The sequence below is a fragment of the Heterodontus francisci genome, chromosome 6 (assembly GCF_036365525.1).
Source record: "Heterodontus francisci isolate sHetFra1 chromosome 6, sHetFra1.hap1, whole genome shotgun sequence".
In the NCBI taxonomy this organism is placed as follows: Eukaryota; Metazoa; Chordata; class Chondrichthyes; order Heterodontiformes; family Heterodontidae; genus Heterodontus; species Heterodontus francisci.
The window spans coordinates 30,618,760-30,634,251 of NC_090376.1; the positions used below are offsets into that span (position 1 = coordinate 30,618,760).

General features: G+C 44.0%; 1 protein-coding gene across 2 annotated transcripts in view; it reads right to left on the bottom strand.

Moving 5' to 3' along the window:
- LOC137370934 (transmembrane protein 272-like) overlaps positions 1–15,288 on the bottom strand; it is a 32,195-nt gene extending 16,907 nt beyond the window's left edge. Inside the window, exons 1-3 of one of the 2 annotated variants that reach the window (XM_068032805.1) lie at positions 15,217–15,274; positions 6,120–6,179; positions 2,863–2,945 (exon numbers count right to left, since the gene is read on the bottom strand). In XM_068032805.1, coding sequence (XP_067888906.1) covers positions 2,863–2,945; positions 6,120–6,179; positions 15,217–15,274 — 201 coding nt within the window. Of the gene's footprint in view, positions 1–2,862; positions 2,946–6,119; positions 6,180–15,216 lie in introns of both variants that reach the window. The other variant, XM_068032806.1, reaches the window with a different exon arrangement.
- Positions 15,289–15,492: the final 204 nt, after the last annotated feature.

Sequence of the window (15,492 nt, forward strand, 5' to 3'; positions counted from 1 at the left end):
ATCAACATCACTCATTCTGCATTGGCTTTCGCACGACACATCCAATCGCATAAACAATGCCAATCTTCATCATTTAATGAATAGCACCAAGGCTGCTCACACATTTCACTGCATTCCTTGCGTCCCCTCTGCCTCAAAGACACAGGGCCATGGAAGAAAACAATGGAGAAGCCTCGCCAAGACCACTTACCCTCGCTGATCTGAGCAAGTCATTGATTCGCTTGTGGCACTGCACCCATGTTCTACGAGTTACCCCACGGTTCAAGACCTCCTCCACTACCTCCATCCAGGCTGCTTTGGTGTGGCGGAACAATCTTTGGACTCCATCTGCAGGGAAGAGGATCTCCCTCCTTTTCCTGACAGCCTGGAGGAGAACCTGCAGGGAGGCATCGCTAAACCGTGGGGCGCAGCGCTGCCTGCTGGCTGCCATTGTCATTCACTTCGGCTGTAGGGAAAATAAATGATATGACGTTGGTGGTGATTTTCACAAAATAAGGGGAAAACATTTTGATTTAAATAAAAGCTTCAATTTAAGTTAGTCTGAAGATACTTACACGAAAGGACGTCTGCTGATCCTTGAGGCTGCAAACACAAAATGTTTTATATCTATGGTGATCATAGTGCTTGGTGACAGCAGGTTCCACCAATGAAAGGCCGCCTCCGCGGCATGATCCCATGTGTGCCCCATGTTCGTCACCACATGGCTGATTTAAATACAAAATCACATGGGAAGCAGGATTTGTGGCAGGAGCAGAAGATACGACAACTTCCAGTCCTGCCGTCGGGAACGCCAAGGCAACAATAAAATTCCACCCTTTGTGGCCTCCTCACAGCTTGCTTTCCTACCTATCTTTGTATCGTCAGCAAATTTGGCTACAATACACTCGGTGCCTTCAGCCAAGTCACTGATATAGATCGTAAATAGTTAAGACCTCAGCACTGATCGCTGTGGCACTCCACTAGTCACAGTTTGACGACCTGAAAATGCCCCATTTATCCTGACTCTCTGTTTCCTGTTACTTAGCCAATCCACTATCCACATATTACCCCCAAAACCATGAGAATTTACCTTGTGTCGTAACTTTTTATGTTGCACCTTATCAAATGCCTTCTGGAAATCCAAATACACTAAAGGCCTTCTCAGGTCGGGAAAAAGAACCCGACCCGAACCATCCACAGCAGACCTGAGCCCGACCCGGCCCGAATCCGTCCAATTTTGCCCCAAGCCCGATCCGACCCGAGCCCGGCCCCAACTCAACCCGACCCGAGCCCAACCCGGCTATCCCTTTACTTACCTTCTGACTCGGAACCTCCAGGAAGCTGCAGCGCATGTGTGATGATGTCATAGTGACGTCACTCGCTCACTGCACAGACTCTGTTTCTTCCCGGATTCCCAGCTCAGGTAAGTTTTTTTAATTTCAATACTTACCGGCAGAGCACTTACCGTGTGTGTTCGGCCTGACCCGAGCCCGACCCGGACTCAGTCCGAACCGACCGCCAGACCCGGAAGAGGGGCCCGATCCAACCCCTACACATACCGTCGGTTCCTGTCGGGTTCGGTTCGGGTCGGGTAGCAGGCCTTTAAAATACACTGCACCTACTGGTTTCCCTTTATCCACCGTGCTTGTTACATCCTCAAAGAACTCTACTAAAACTGTCAAACACTATTTCCATTTCATAAAACCATAGACTCTACTCGATTATGTTATGATTTTCTAAATGTTGTGCTACTACTTTCTTGATAATGGATCCTAGCATTTTCCCAATGACAGATTTTAAGCTAACTCGCCTACAGGTGCTTGCTTTCTGTCTTCCTCCTTTCTTGAAAGAGGCATTACATTTGTGGTTTTCCAATCCGCTGGGACCTTTCCAGAATGCAGGGAATTATGGAAGATTACAAACAATGCATCCACTATCTCTGCAGCCACTTCTTTTAAGATCCGAGGATGCAGGCCATCAGGTTAAGGGGACTTGTCAGCCTTTAGTCCCATTAGTTGTCCCCATACTTTTTCTCTAGTGATAATGATCGTTTTAAGTTCCACCCTCCCCTTTGCCTCTTGATTTTCTACTGTTTTTGGGATGCTTTTTGTGTCTTCTACTGTGACGACAGATACAAAATATTTGTTCAAAGTCTCTGCCATTTCCATGTTTCCCATTATAAATACCCCAGTCTCATCTCTAAGGGACCAATGCTTACTTTAGCTACTCTTTTTCCTTTTTATATACACTTGTAGAAACTTATACTGTCTGTTTTTATATTTCTTGCTAGTTTACTTTCGTACTGTATTGCTCCCTCTTCTTTTAAGCCATCCTTTGCTGGTTTCCAATGTTTTCTGTTCTACCACAAACCTTCGCAGCATTGTACGCCTTTTCTTTCAATTTGATACAATCCTCAACTTCCTTAGTTAGCCACGGATAGTGCATCCTTCTCAGAGTCTTTTTTTCTCCGTGGAATATATTTTTGTTCAAACACCCATTTTATCTCCTGAGCAAACGTTCTGTATAAATGCTCCCTGATCCACAAGAGCATTAATTTTTGTATCTCTACTATTCAGCCCAGATCTGGTATCCCTCCACAGACAACACCCATTCTCTCCTCTCTTAGCAGTACATTTTGGCTCATCCTGTGGAAACAAATCTTCCAGTTTTGGACAGTAATTTAAACGCAAGAAAAAGGAGGAACTATTCACAAATGGAAGAAAAAATTACAGCAACCCAAAGCTATACAAAATTGTATTTCACTTCACGGATGACAGACCAGCCAGAGTTGTATTTTCTTTACAAAGTTGTTGAAAAACATTGGTTTTATAATTTATAGTACTTAGTTTTATAATACTTAGTACTTATAGTGATACTTTTTACCTTCAAACTGCCGATTATTCCTCCAACCAGCAAATACAATGGAATCGATGGCTGAATAGGGCAACTATCCAGGAACTTCATTCCTAAAATAAGCAATTGTACATGAACAAAGATTTGTATACAAGTGAACAGGTAGAAACCACAAAATGAGAATTTTGCTGTTTGCTATATGTGCCAACATAAGAAATGAGTGTTCATTGTTTCTCGCAAAATCTTGAATTTGTTCTGAATGATTTTGCTACAAATTTTCACAACAGTAGTTAAAATGTCACGATGGGGAGTTACCAGTGAGATTTTTACTCCATATGTTGAAAGTGCTGAGCTTCCAAACTATGACTAATGTTAACAGATACCTAGGTAGCATGACAGAGAAAAGTAAAATCATATTTACAAAACAAAATTAATATAAGATAAAAAGTTGAATAACAAACTCAAAAATATTCTAAAATTGGTGGGAAAAGACACGGAACTGGTGAAACTTGGACAGACTGGGGAACTAAAATCTCACCATTTTCATGCCACCTAACACTACTTCCAGGGTTTTCTGCCTGAAGAGACAACAAGTGTGGACATGGTAGGGAATATGGGGTTAATGTAGGATTAGTATAAATGGGTGGTTGTTGGTCGGCACAGACTCGGTGGGCCGAAAGGCCTGTTTCAGTGCTGTATCTCTAAATAAATAAATAAAGTACATAATATCTTGGGTCAAATATGGGTAGGAGCATTATAATAGGATGCAACTGATGGGACGGCATCATCTGTCATTTGCATATTAGCAATGCTGGGCGCCAGGAACAACAAACATGATGGTATAATGAAGTTGTCAGATTGCTGTAAAAAACCAATTAGTTTGTTATTATCCCTTAGAGAAGGAAATCTGCCATCCTTAGCTGGCTTGGCCTATATATGACTAGTCTCACATCAATGTCACTGACTCTTAACTGCCTTCTGAAGTAGTCTAGCAAGCCATTCAGTTATATCACCACTTTTTCATGGTAACCAGGGCTAGGCCACAAATGTCAGTGACATCTGCATCCCAAGAATGAATAACTAAAACAAAACTACAAAGAGAATACTGGAGCAGGTGCTGAAAAGGATTTACAAGAATGTTGCCAGAATCGAGAGAGTGCAACTATCAGGAAAGATTGAGCAGAATGGGGGTCTTTTCCCTAGAAAAGTGAAGACTATGACAAGATTTGATAGAAGTCTTTGAAATTATGAAGGTGTTTGATATGGTGGACTTGGAGAAACTGGCTCCATTAGTGGCTGAGTCCAGAACGAGGAGGCATAAGTATAAGATAGTCACTAACAGATCAATTAAAGAATTTAAGAGGGATCCCTTTACCGAGGGAGCGATGAGAATGTGGAACTTGCTGCCATATGCAATGGTTAAAGCATAGCACTGGGGCTTTAAGGGGAAGTTTGATGCATACATGAGGGAGAAGGGTATAGAGTGAAATGGTGGCAGGAAAGAGGCCATTAAGATGGGAAGAAGAGGTAATTAGAGTGGTGTATAAACATCAGCATAGAGCAACTGGGGTGAATGGCCTGTTTCTGTGCTGTAAAATGTATGTAATTTTATGTAGTTCAATTTTACATCCCTGCTATGGGCCTTCTCATCCTCCACTACATCATCCTCTAAGCAGAGAAATAGAGGATCCTAAGGGACACCCCATTGGTTCCTAGGCCATGTCTAGATCTTTAAAGCTTAAAAATAAATTTAAAATACATTAAAAAAAAATTTAATTGAAAGTAATATCAAGAAAGTTTACAAACTTTAAGGAAAGCTTAAAAAGAATTTACAAAAAATTACAATCAAAAATAATTCAAAGCAACTTTAAATAATTCTACAGGTCCCTATGTCCAACAGGTATGGATCATCTCTGGACCACCACAAGCAGACCTCAATGCCTCTTCCTCTCAGGTATTCTCTATTGTTGGTGGCTAGAGGATGGTAAGTGAGAGAAATGTGGTTGTGCAGAAAATCCCAGCCACTGAACATCATTTACATGTGGCAGGGCAGAGGGTCAGGGGCTGAAGGTGTCCACCAAAATGGGACATGTGAGAAATGCACCCGTATATTTTTGGTCCAGAGACCTGATGTTGGTTTTCAACTCCCTGATTTTCCTTCATTGGTCACCTCAGCTATGCCTAAAACAGGTGGAGGAAATCCAGCCCTTGAAATTTCGAAGTCCATAAATAAATTGTCAAACTGTTTCCCACTAAGATTCAGTGTGAGAAACTGTTCTGCTTCACTTATGCTGACTTCTTAAAACATAAGGGCCAAAGCTCCAGATACTAAAGAGCTAAATTGCTGTCATCAGCAGTAACCGTGACTTCAACATCAGCAATGTACAATTAAATGAGATGGTGTTTTTTTAAAATTCTTCCATGGGATGTGGGCATCGCAGGCCAGGCCAGCATTTATTGCCCATCCCTAATTGCCCTTGAACTGAGTGGCTTGCTAGGCCATTTCGAGGGCATGTAAGAGTCAACCACATTGGTGTGGATCTGGAGTCACATGTAGGCCAGGTAAGGACAGCAGATTTCTTCCCTAAAGGACATTAATGAATCAGATGGGTTTTTACAACAATCGACAATGGTTTCATGGCCATCTTTAGACTAGCTTTAAATTCCAGATTTATTAATTGAATTCAAATTCCACCTTCTGCTGTGGTGGGATTCGAACACATGTCCCCAAAGCAATACCTAGGTCTCTGGGTTACTAGTCCAGTGACAATACCAGTATGCCACCGCCTCTTCAAAAGGCCACAGACCTTTCTAAAATAGTGCTTACTACTGGCACCCCAGAAGACTGCAGTAGCCCCAAAATACCAATAAAAAATATTGCCTTTGAAGCAGATGTCATTCATTTTTTAATGTCACTGATGAGCTGTTCAGCTGAGTTTGTGTGAGGTGGTTCTGCAATAAAGATATGCACCTAGACACCGTCTCATCATCATTTAACTGAGGTGAAAACACATCCCATTACATTTACTCAAAAAACAAGAAATAGCAACTCTGACAAACATATAGACTGTTCAGGCGATAAACTGAGATGAAATAACAGCAGTTTTGTATTACTAGCACTTTACATCAATTAAGCAGTAACTTTCTATTAAAATACTAATAAATTAATTACACTAAAATTTGCTACTCATTTAAGAATACAACTTACACCAATAATACAACAGTCAACTTTGCTAAAATATATATATATTCCAAAACAATATTTTATATGTAAAAAAGGTTCTCACCCACAAAAGCCATTGACAGCGGCAGTGCAAGGAAGGCAAGTAGCCCAAAGATAAAGCAAGCTGTGCACATAAACAGATAAAGATGTCAAATTCTGTTTTCAACAAACTGGAAATAATATGTGCAGGATATGAACAGCAGTAAACTCTGCATCATTTCCAATAAACAAACAGGGTCACCAAAGTAATAGGCCAGCTTGGCACCACTTGTGATTCTAATATGCATTAATTGAAATTTATAATGTGTAATTTGGGCAAACCTGCCCAGGGACTGCGAGTCTGAAATGCTTTATTAACCAGAACAGAGGAAGCAATGATAGCTGATTAGGAGAAGCACAGGCAGCAAAGTTAAATATATGCACAGTTCCTCCAAATTGTGCCAGCTCCCAGTTTGTTCTAACACATGATTGGAAAATTTGGATTTTATATTCAAACCACTGGATTTTAAGTAACTTTTGAACATGGTTAACCAAAACTAAAAGTTACAAATACTTTAACCATGTGCAAGAGGAGCAAAACCGCCTCTCTCATTCCCTTCTCTTTTTCTCATCCACTGTTTTATTGTAGCTGATCCCATCCCTTAAATTATTCATCATCATCTCACGGTGTGAATAACCATGTCGGTAAGTACAAAGAGCAGGATTTCCATTCCAGGGTCGGGACCCCAACGTTGAATTAACTTCCGGGTTCCGACTCCTCACCTCATCAGCAACGCACATGCATTGCAATTTTAATTTGCAAAGCAGTTAATTAGCCCAGAGTTGCATTTGCTACTACTCAGTTAGCAGGCCCGATTTAAAGGGTGCACAACAGCCATTGTTGTGGTGACCATTCATCTCAAGGATGGAGGCTGAGACTGAGCAGAGGGCAATAGGCAGGGACAGCCCCTGTGCCAGTTTTTTTTTTAAAGACACCTCACTTGAGGTGCTGCTGGAGGCAGTTACAGCATGGAGAAGCATCCTGTTCCTTGCCAGTGGCACGAGAAAGCCTACAAAGCTGATCAAGAAGGAATAGCTGAAGGTGGCTCATGAGGTCAGCAGCAGAAGAGTGGTGAGGAGGAACTGGGTCCAGTGCAGGAAATGTTTCAATGACCTGCTTTAGGTCTGGCGAGGTGAGTCCAAAGATAGACCCAGATGGCATGCCTCCTGGTCAGCAGTCACGAGAGTGCAAAAGAGAGGGGCATCCTGAGGGCTTTAGAGTTCTCCTGGTCATAGTAGAGATGTGTGCTGAGCAGTATTGATGATCCACTAGCATAATTCATTATCTGAGCTCTGATGGACAATGGGCTACAGGAAATCTGCAAATCTTATGTGAACGAAAAGCCACAAGTGGTGAGGGAGAGATGCATTGTCCTAAAGGCATATTTCTTCACTTTGCCAGGCCAAATAGGAAAACCATGCCAGGGAGAGTGAGAGGGCACACTTGGATGGTGGAGACCCCCAGTTCACGTCACTAACACATTTTGAGGAGCTGCCCCTTGATATGGCTAGAGTGGTAAGTCACCGTGATGTTGCAGACAGAAACTGGAGTCAAACACAGATAGGGTGAAAGGATCTCAACATCTCCAGGTCCAGGAGATGCATAGCAAACCTTCCTGTGCAAGGAGCTGTCGATGCATAAACTGTCATCTCATTGTTTCATTCAGCTGAAACAACTGTTGATTGTGCCAATTTCTCATGATCACCATCCATTATGTCTCCCACAGGAGGACGGAGTCAAGACACAACCTGTTCTGGAGGAGTCAGAGGAGGAAAGCACCTCGGAGCTGTAGTGTTTGAAAATTGCATTGTACAATGGGGAGGCAGAGCCAGCTATGGCCAGTACCCCTTGGAGGATGGAGGACAGATGCAGCCCTGCTCAGCAGGGTGGAGATTTAGAACCTCAGGAGTCATGAAACAGGTGGCTCTACCTGGAGAATCAATCTGAGATGTGTGTCCACATGTCAGAGTTATCTGAGGCACTGCGGAATCACAGATGAGAATGGAGGAGTTCATTCATCTCATTTGCTCCACAATGAGTGCTTTGAGCGGCCAACCTCATGGAAGAACAGCCAATCTCATGCAGAGCATCAGTCAGAGTAGATGTGGTAGAAGCATGCTAACATACACGAAATGCATGTCTGTAGCCTTGACTAGCGTAAAAAAAAAGAGTGGATGCCAGCTGCGCCCCACCTGGTGTTTCCCTCTAGCGATCAAGGGTGTGATGAAAGGGTTGAGATGGTGACAGATGGTAATGAGGGGGTTACCCTTCACAGGGCTCTGTCATCATCTGCCTCCATGGCCCCTCTGATGGAAGAAGCAGCTCCACGACAAAGCCAACCACCACTGGTATTTCAGGCCCAGACAGGACTCACGAGCAGTCTGCCACTATCTTATCCTCAGCCACAGGGGGAGCAACTTGTAGGAGTGGCCATGATTGCAGGCCACTGTGTCAGTAATGTCACTTTGTGGATCACTAGGATGTTTCTGTTTTAAATAATATTAAACTGTTACGAGATAAAGTACTGGACATGTTGTTGCAATAAGGCAGACTTGTGTGTTTCCATTTCATCATGGCGAGACACAGGAGAATGGGAAGTGAGGGTTAGCAAAGCGAAGGAGTGTGTTGGGGGAGACTCTGGAGCCTTGCAGCATTTGTGCCATTGGAAAGTTGCTGACTTTTGTTCTCAACGGATGCTTTCTCTCACTCAGATGAAGGAGAATCTCCTCTCCAAATGTCCTGCAGACTGAGTCACACTCAGGTGAAAGGTGTCTCTCAGAGTGGCCCTAGTGTCCCTGCCATCCTGATAAACACTGCACTTCCTGAGTCTACCACGGCAACATCCCTGAAAAGCACTGGGACCACTCTCCAGTTGTCCTTCAGCCTCCTCATCCTCTTCCTCAACCTCTTCCTCCTCCGAGGATCTGTGCTGCTCCAGCACTTCTCCCTCTTCAAGGTCCTCACCTCTCTGGAGGGCTACATTATGAAGTCCACAGTGAGCACCGCAATGCACAAAACCCTTGAGAGAGTGTACTGGTGGGAGCCACCCGACCGGTCAAGGCACCTGAACCTCATCTTCAGGAGGCCGATGGCCTGCTCAGTGATAACTCTTGTTCTCAGGTGGCATTGGCTGTAGTGTCTCTCAGCCTCCGTGGCAAAGTAACACACCGGTGCCATCAACCATCTCTTCAAGGCATAAGCTTTATCCGCTAACAGCCATCCATGGAGTTCCAATTGCTCCATGAAGAGCTGAAACACCTGTGATTGCCAGAGGATCAAGGCATCATGGCAGCTTCCAGGATAGCATGCACACACCTGCACAAAGTGCCTGCTGTGATCACATACCAGTTGAACGTTTAGGAAGTGGAATCCCTTGCTGTTGAGGAGTCTCCCTGGCTGGTTAGTCGGTGCCTTGATAGCCACATGGGTGCAATCGATGATCCCCTACACCTGAGGAAATCCGGTGACTGAGGCAAATCCCACTGCTTTGAGCTTGAGTGCCGCTATCTACCTGGAATTCAATGTGATCCCCTGCCTTCTCAAACAGAGTATCAATTATCTCCGTGATGCAATGATGTGCTGCTGCCTGCGAGATATCACAATGTCTGCTGCCGCTTCTTGGAAAGAACCGGTTGCAAAAATGTGCAAGGTCTCTGTGACTTCTACAGCCACGGGAAGGCCATGGTGATGATTCCTGCGAAACCACAGATGACCCTCAATGAGGGCACACAAGACAACAACCATCTGGCTGGACAGGCGCAGCCTTCTGCAGCACTGATGCACCAACATGTGCAGGTGGCTTCTCCTTTGGCAGTAGACCCTCTGCCCTTGTTGCCTTCCTGCCCCTCGTCCCTGACCTCTGGTGCTCCTTATCGCGAGCCAATTCGATTTCGGAATAGCTTAATTCTCTTGACTCTGTACAACTGGTTGCCGATGAATGAGGGCCTTTTCTGAGCCTTCCCTCTTTAATGGAGCCTCTTGCTGCTGTTCCGTCATCCTGCCTGGCTCCTCACTTTGGTTTGTGCCTCCTTCTCCTCCACCCTGTCGTGGTTCAGACCCAGCATGGATCCCATGCCTCCAAAATAAAATTCAAAACTGGCCCTTAACAAGCTGACAACAAGACCATTAAGTGGCTTAACTGGCCATTTTGCCATCTTGGGTAGGTAGGCTCTTCCGGCTCTCGGTGGAGCCTTTTAAACTTTGTGCATGACTGTTTTCCATTGGGAAAGTGGCACGCCAACCCAAGCGGTGGGTTTAAGTGACATTTGTTTCAGTAACCACCAGCCCCCCTTCCCACCCTCTCATTTAAATAAAAATCCTGCCCAAAGAGTCATACTGCAGCTTAAATAGAACTGTATACCGCTCAGGTGACACCTCCTTTAATGTTCAGTCCATGTAGTAATAGACTGGAATTATACTCAGGCTTTACTGAGCCCCACCAGGGGAAAATATAAAAAGAATTCAAGCTCACATAATTCAACCATGCACAACCTCCACACAATGTAGGACACATGATCAAACATGCTTCTAATCTGTAACAACACACCACAGGTATGAATTCAATAAGCCAAGGAATTCCACAAATCCTAATTTTTTTCAAGGAATGCCTAAGTTTTCCAAAAACTATCAAACATCTCTCATCAAATCTACTAATGAAATATTTGAAAATTACATGTTAACCTGAAGTTTTCCATATTTGATTCATTACTGCAACAATTAAATTGTTCTCAATACACAGTGAGAATTCTCTAAGCCATCAAATTGATGGCTATTCCAGGGCCCAAGGAACTGATCTTTTAAAATACCATTTTATAACCTGGTCTTTCCTCATATACCCTGGAAGTGATGGTCCACATCTGCAACAACCCCACCCAAAAGTCGACTACATTGGTGCATATATGGAACTTCATATGGTGATGGGCCTAACATCTACAATCTGTGCATTAGACACCCAATAGGTTCACAGCGATATCAACACATGTACCTCCTCAAGTGAATATTTGTGTGGAAATGTTCAGAATTGACACCTTATATCCTGCATAAAAGTAAGCAGTTCTGTACACCTGGCTATGCCTCTTTATATTAGTAATTCCACTTTGTGTGTTTGTTGGGTGGTTGATAATACAAATGGCAATACACTAATAAGAAGGGGAATTTTCTTTTACGGAGTTCCTGTCAACCAATTAGGATCCTCAAATGCCATTGACAACATTTGGAACTTTCATATTGAGTCCCAGGGGGACGATGCAATGTATACTGCAGTGCTGAACTATCTAATTTAGTTTTTTAGTTTTAGAGATACAGCACTGAAACAGGCCCTTCGGCCCACCGAGTCTGTGCCGACCATCAACCACCCATTTATACTAATCTTACACTAATTCCATATCCCTACTACATCCCCACCTGTCCCTATATTCCCCTACCAATACTAGGGGCAATTTCTAATGGCCAATTTACCTATCAACCTGCAAGTCTTTGGCATGTGGGAGGAAACCGGAGCACCCAGAGGAAACCCACGCAGACACAGGAAGAACTTGCAAACTCCACACAGGCAGTACCCAGAATTGAACCCGGGTCACTGGAGCTGTGAGGCTGCAGTGCTAACCACTGCGCCACTGTGGGGAAATGAAAGCCATTGAGCATATTCTTACAGAGTGATGCTGGTTTCAATCAGTAGAGAATTTGCTAAGGAAAACATCCATGGGATTTGTCTAGCTATCAACCAGTCTCTAAGTTTACACTGCAGGCCCAGAATAAATAGTCTTCTAGATTTGAAGTTTCCGATTTGCAAAAATGAATATCTAATATAATCACTTGTGTTTTGCTGTATTATCATTCACCAGGATCACAAAATGTTCCTAAAATTTCAATGACACACAGCCTCTTTCTAACAAACTCCATGACCTTTCCAGTCTTCAATACTCCTCTCCTCAGTAATCCATGGTCAACCCTTGCATTCCACTTCTACCCATCTGAATCCAGCCAGTGCATGTCTAGCAATGGTTTCTCTTCCCTGCCCACACCATCCCCCAAAGATTTATCCTTTTATCCCTCCTCTTCCTTGTTCACATGTTGCTCCTCAGCAACATCATCTGCAGGCAGAGGGGCAGCTTTGATATCAACACAGATGATCGTGAGCTCTACCTCCCCATCACTTCTCTCAACCTCTCGACCTCCTCCATGCTGTCAGACTCAAACTCTGGATTAGTTACAACATCCTATAGCTAAACATTAGGAAGACAGAAGCCATCAGCTTCTGCTCCCTTTTCATTGCCTTCACCCCCTCCCTGGCCCCTCAGTCAGGGTGTAATCTTGGATTCCTGCTCAAGTGGCACAGTGGTTAGCACTGCAGCCTCACAGCTCCAGGGACCCGGGTTCGATTCTGGGTACTGCCTGCGCGGAGTTTGCAAGTTCTCCCTGTGACTGCGTGGGTTTTCACTGGGTGCTCTGATTTCCTCCCACCGCCAAAGACTTGCAGGTGATAGGTAAATTGGCTGTTGTAAATTGCCCCTAGTGTAGGTAGGTGGTAGGGAATATGGGATTACTGTAGGGTTAGTATAAAAATGGGTGGTTGTTGGTCGGCACAGACTCGGTGGGCCGAAGGGCCTGTTTCAGTGCTGTATCTCTAAATAAATAAATAAAGTCTGAACTGAGTTTTAAACTCCCCATCCTATCCATCACCAAGACCACTTATTTCCATCTCCACCCTCACCTCAGCCCCTTCATCACTAACACTCTTTACAATCTTTTGTCACTTTTAGACTCATCTTACTCTACTTATTGGCTTCCCTTTCCCCATCCTCCATAAACTCCAAATGGTCTAAATTCTTCATCATCATTGGACCCTGATCTGCATATTTAATGCAAGACCATGTTCGCTTCAGACAGGTGTCCTTGCCACCTGCTCAGAAGAACAGGTTAAAATAGAAGACAGCAGAATCAGTGTGAGGCATTGGGGGTATGTCACCTGACCATTTTTAACTGCCTGCCTGCCCAGTTTGCCCCAGGTGGGTAGGGTTAAAATTGCCCTTAAGAAAAGAGTTTCATAAAACAAAACTAGAGATAAGCTTAGAATAGAAATTTGGAATAGAAATCAATCTCAATCAGGCTGATTCATATTTTTCAGGATATAAACATTAGGCACAATTTTGATGTTTGAAATTGCAATATAGCTCTCCCTGTCTGAAAGGGCAGTTGGACATTCCTTTTCAGCCATTTATTTTTATTCTCTATATAACGTGTCTGCTTGAACAAAACCAAACAGGTTCATACTTCTCAAGAGACCCCTCGCTTTTGTATTTCATGCTACTTTCAGTAGTATAAAGGGAGAAATTGACAAATTTTCTGTTTGTTCATTCATTTGATTTCCATGGTGATCAAGTGGCTATTAAGCCATAGGATTCATTTGCTGATGATCTAGAGCACTGATGAATTGAGGTGTTCAATTTACTGTAAGGAGCTTTTATTTTATTGCAGTGAGGATAATGTCCAACACATGGGTCTCACACAGTTGCAAATCACTGACAGCAATAAAGACTCACTTTATTGTGCCTCTTCTAATCTGCCACCAGAGCTACAAATACTCTATATTGGTCTGGTAAGCATACTAAACTGGTTTAACCAGTCAGTATGCTTGAATTATGACATAAAAGTGTTTCATGTCGTGAGCATATGTGATTTGCTGGTCTGGTTAGGCATCAATTTCCCCAGGCCCTGACTCCAATTTTTTCAGAGTTGTTAAACGGAAGCAACAGTCATTTACAATTGATCAATGTTGTCTTTTGCCTCTGCTTTCCTTAGGCCTATTGGAAGCTGTCAAAAGGGGAGTGGATCTACGTTCTTCTAATCAACTTTCTATGGGCCTACAGTATCATACATGCCACATTGTGCGGTCATCAATACTTTGGAACCATTAGGGCCAATTATCCAAGTTTATGCTGCCAGTGGAGAGTCATGTCCACTGCCAGCATGAACTCAAAATTACTCCTAGTGCCCATATATACAGATGAAAATTAGTGCTGCTCTTCACACTGCCAATCACCACTGAACCTATGGGGGGAATTTTATGCTCTTTTCCGTGACAGGTTTGGAGGCGGGGAGAGCATAAAATCGGGTGGGATGGTGGCAAGATGCACCCAGCAACATTCCCGCCTCCACCAAAATTAAGTCCAGGGCGCGAAGGCCAGTGAATAGCCTTTCCATCCCATCGGCAATTGAGGCACTTAATGCCCAATTAAGGGCCTCATCCCGCCGCCACCACAATTATCCGTGGTGGGCGGCCCTGTCACCGTACAGGAAGCACAGTATGAAAAACCGTTCGGGCTGCTTCCTGGCACCTGGGGAGAAGGGGGGGGGGGGGGATCCCTCATTAAAAGATACTTAATGCCTGAACTAGGGACCCGGCATCGGGAAAGGGGGATCTCACTGAGAACCACCCCCCTGCCCTTGCTACAGAGCCCCCGCTACACCCCCCCTCTCCTGTGACCCCCACCCTGCAAGACCCCTCCTGCCCTGACCTACTTGTGGCCTGGGTCCAGTGCTGTTCCTAGGCCTTGGGTAGGTGCTCCACTGACAGCAGCCACTACCTCCGCAGTGGTGCCGCTCAGTGAAAGAGCTGCCAGCCTCTTATTGGCCGGCAGCTCTCCAAGGGCATGACTTCTGTCACTGGGGTCCTTGGTCCCGTGGAAAGCCCGCCACTGTCCACTTCAGTGCTTAATTGGCATTAGACTCGGCAGGCCTCCCACAGAAGAGGCGATGCAGGGTTCTTGGTGTCACTTATTCTGGACATCGAGACCCCTGTCGCCAGAATAAAATCCAGGCCCATTTCATCTTCTGCATCCAAATCTATTAGTAGTTATTGAGGATCCTGAAAGGTCTTCTGACAGTGGCATTTATTCTGTTTAGTGCACTCCTTCTATTAAATACAGTCTTCTGCACCCAGTGCTAGAAATCTGAACAACTCTAACAATGGACTGTCAAAATGCCAAGCACTCCTGAAATTGAGCTGTAATTATGATACTTTTAAGAAATGTATAGTATCATCATTATCTGCAAGAGGTTTTTTTTTAGTTCGTGCAATGAACAGAAAGATAAAGTTAACAATTTTAACAGTGTTGCTTACCATTGCTGGCAATTTTTGATATACATTGATGACAAGCCTTTTCCACACCAGCTGACATTTTTCAGTCTTTCTCTAGTCCAGGGTGTTTCTGAAACAAAACAAAATGAAGAGTTTCTTCAAACATCGTAGTCAATTTAAAACTTTGAGTTTGCAAGTAAATGTATTAAAACCTTACATTCAGAACTTTTAACAAATGGTAGCACTCTTGCGTCTGAATCAGTAGGTGTTGGGTGTTACATTTTTGGGTCTTTTCTACCATTCTTACTCCAGAAGTTA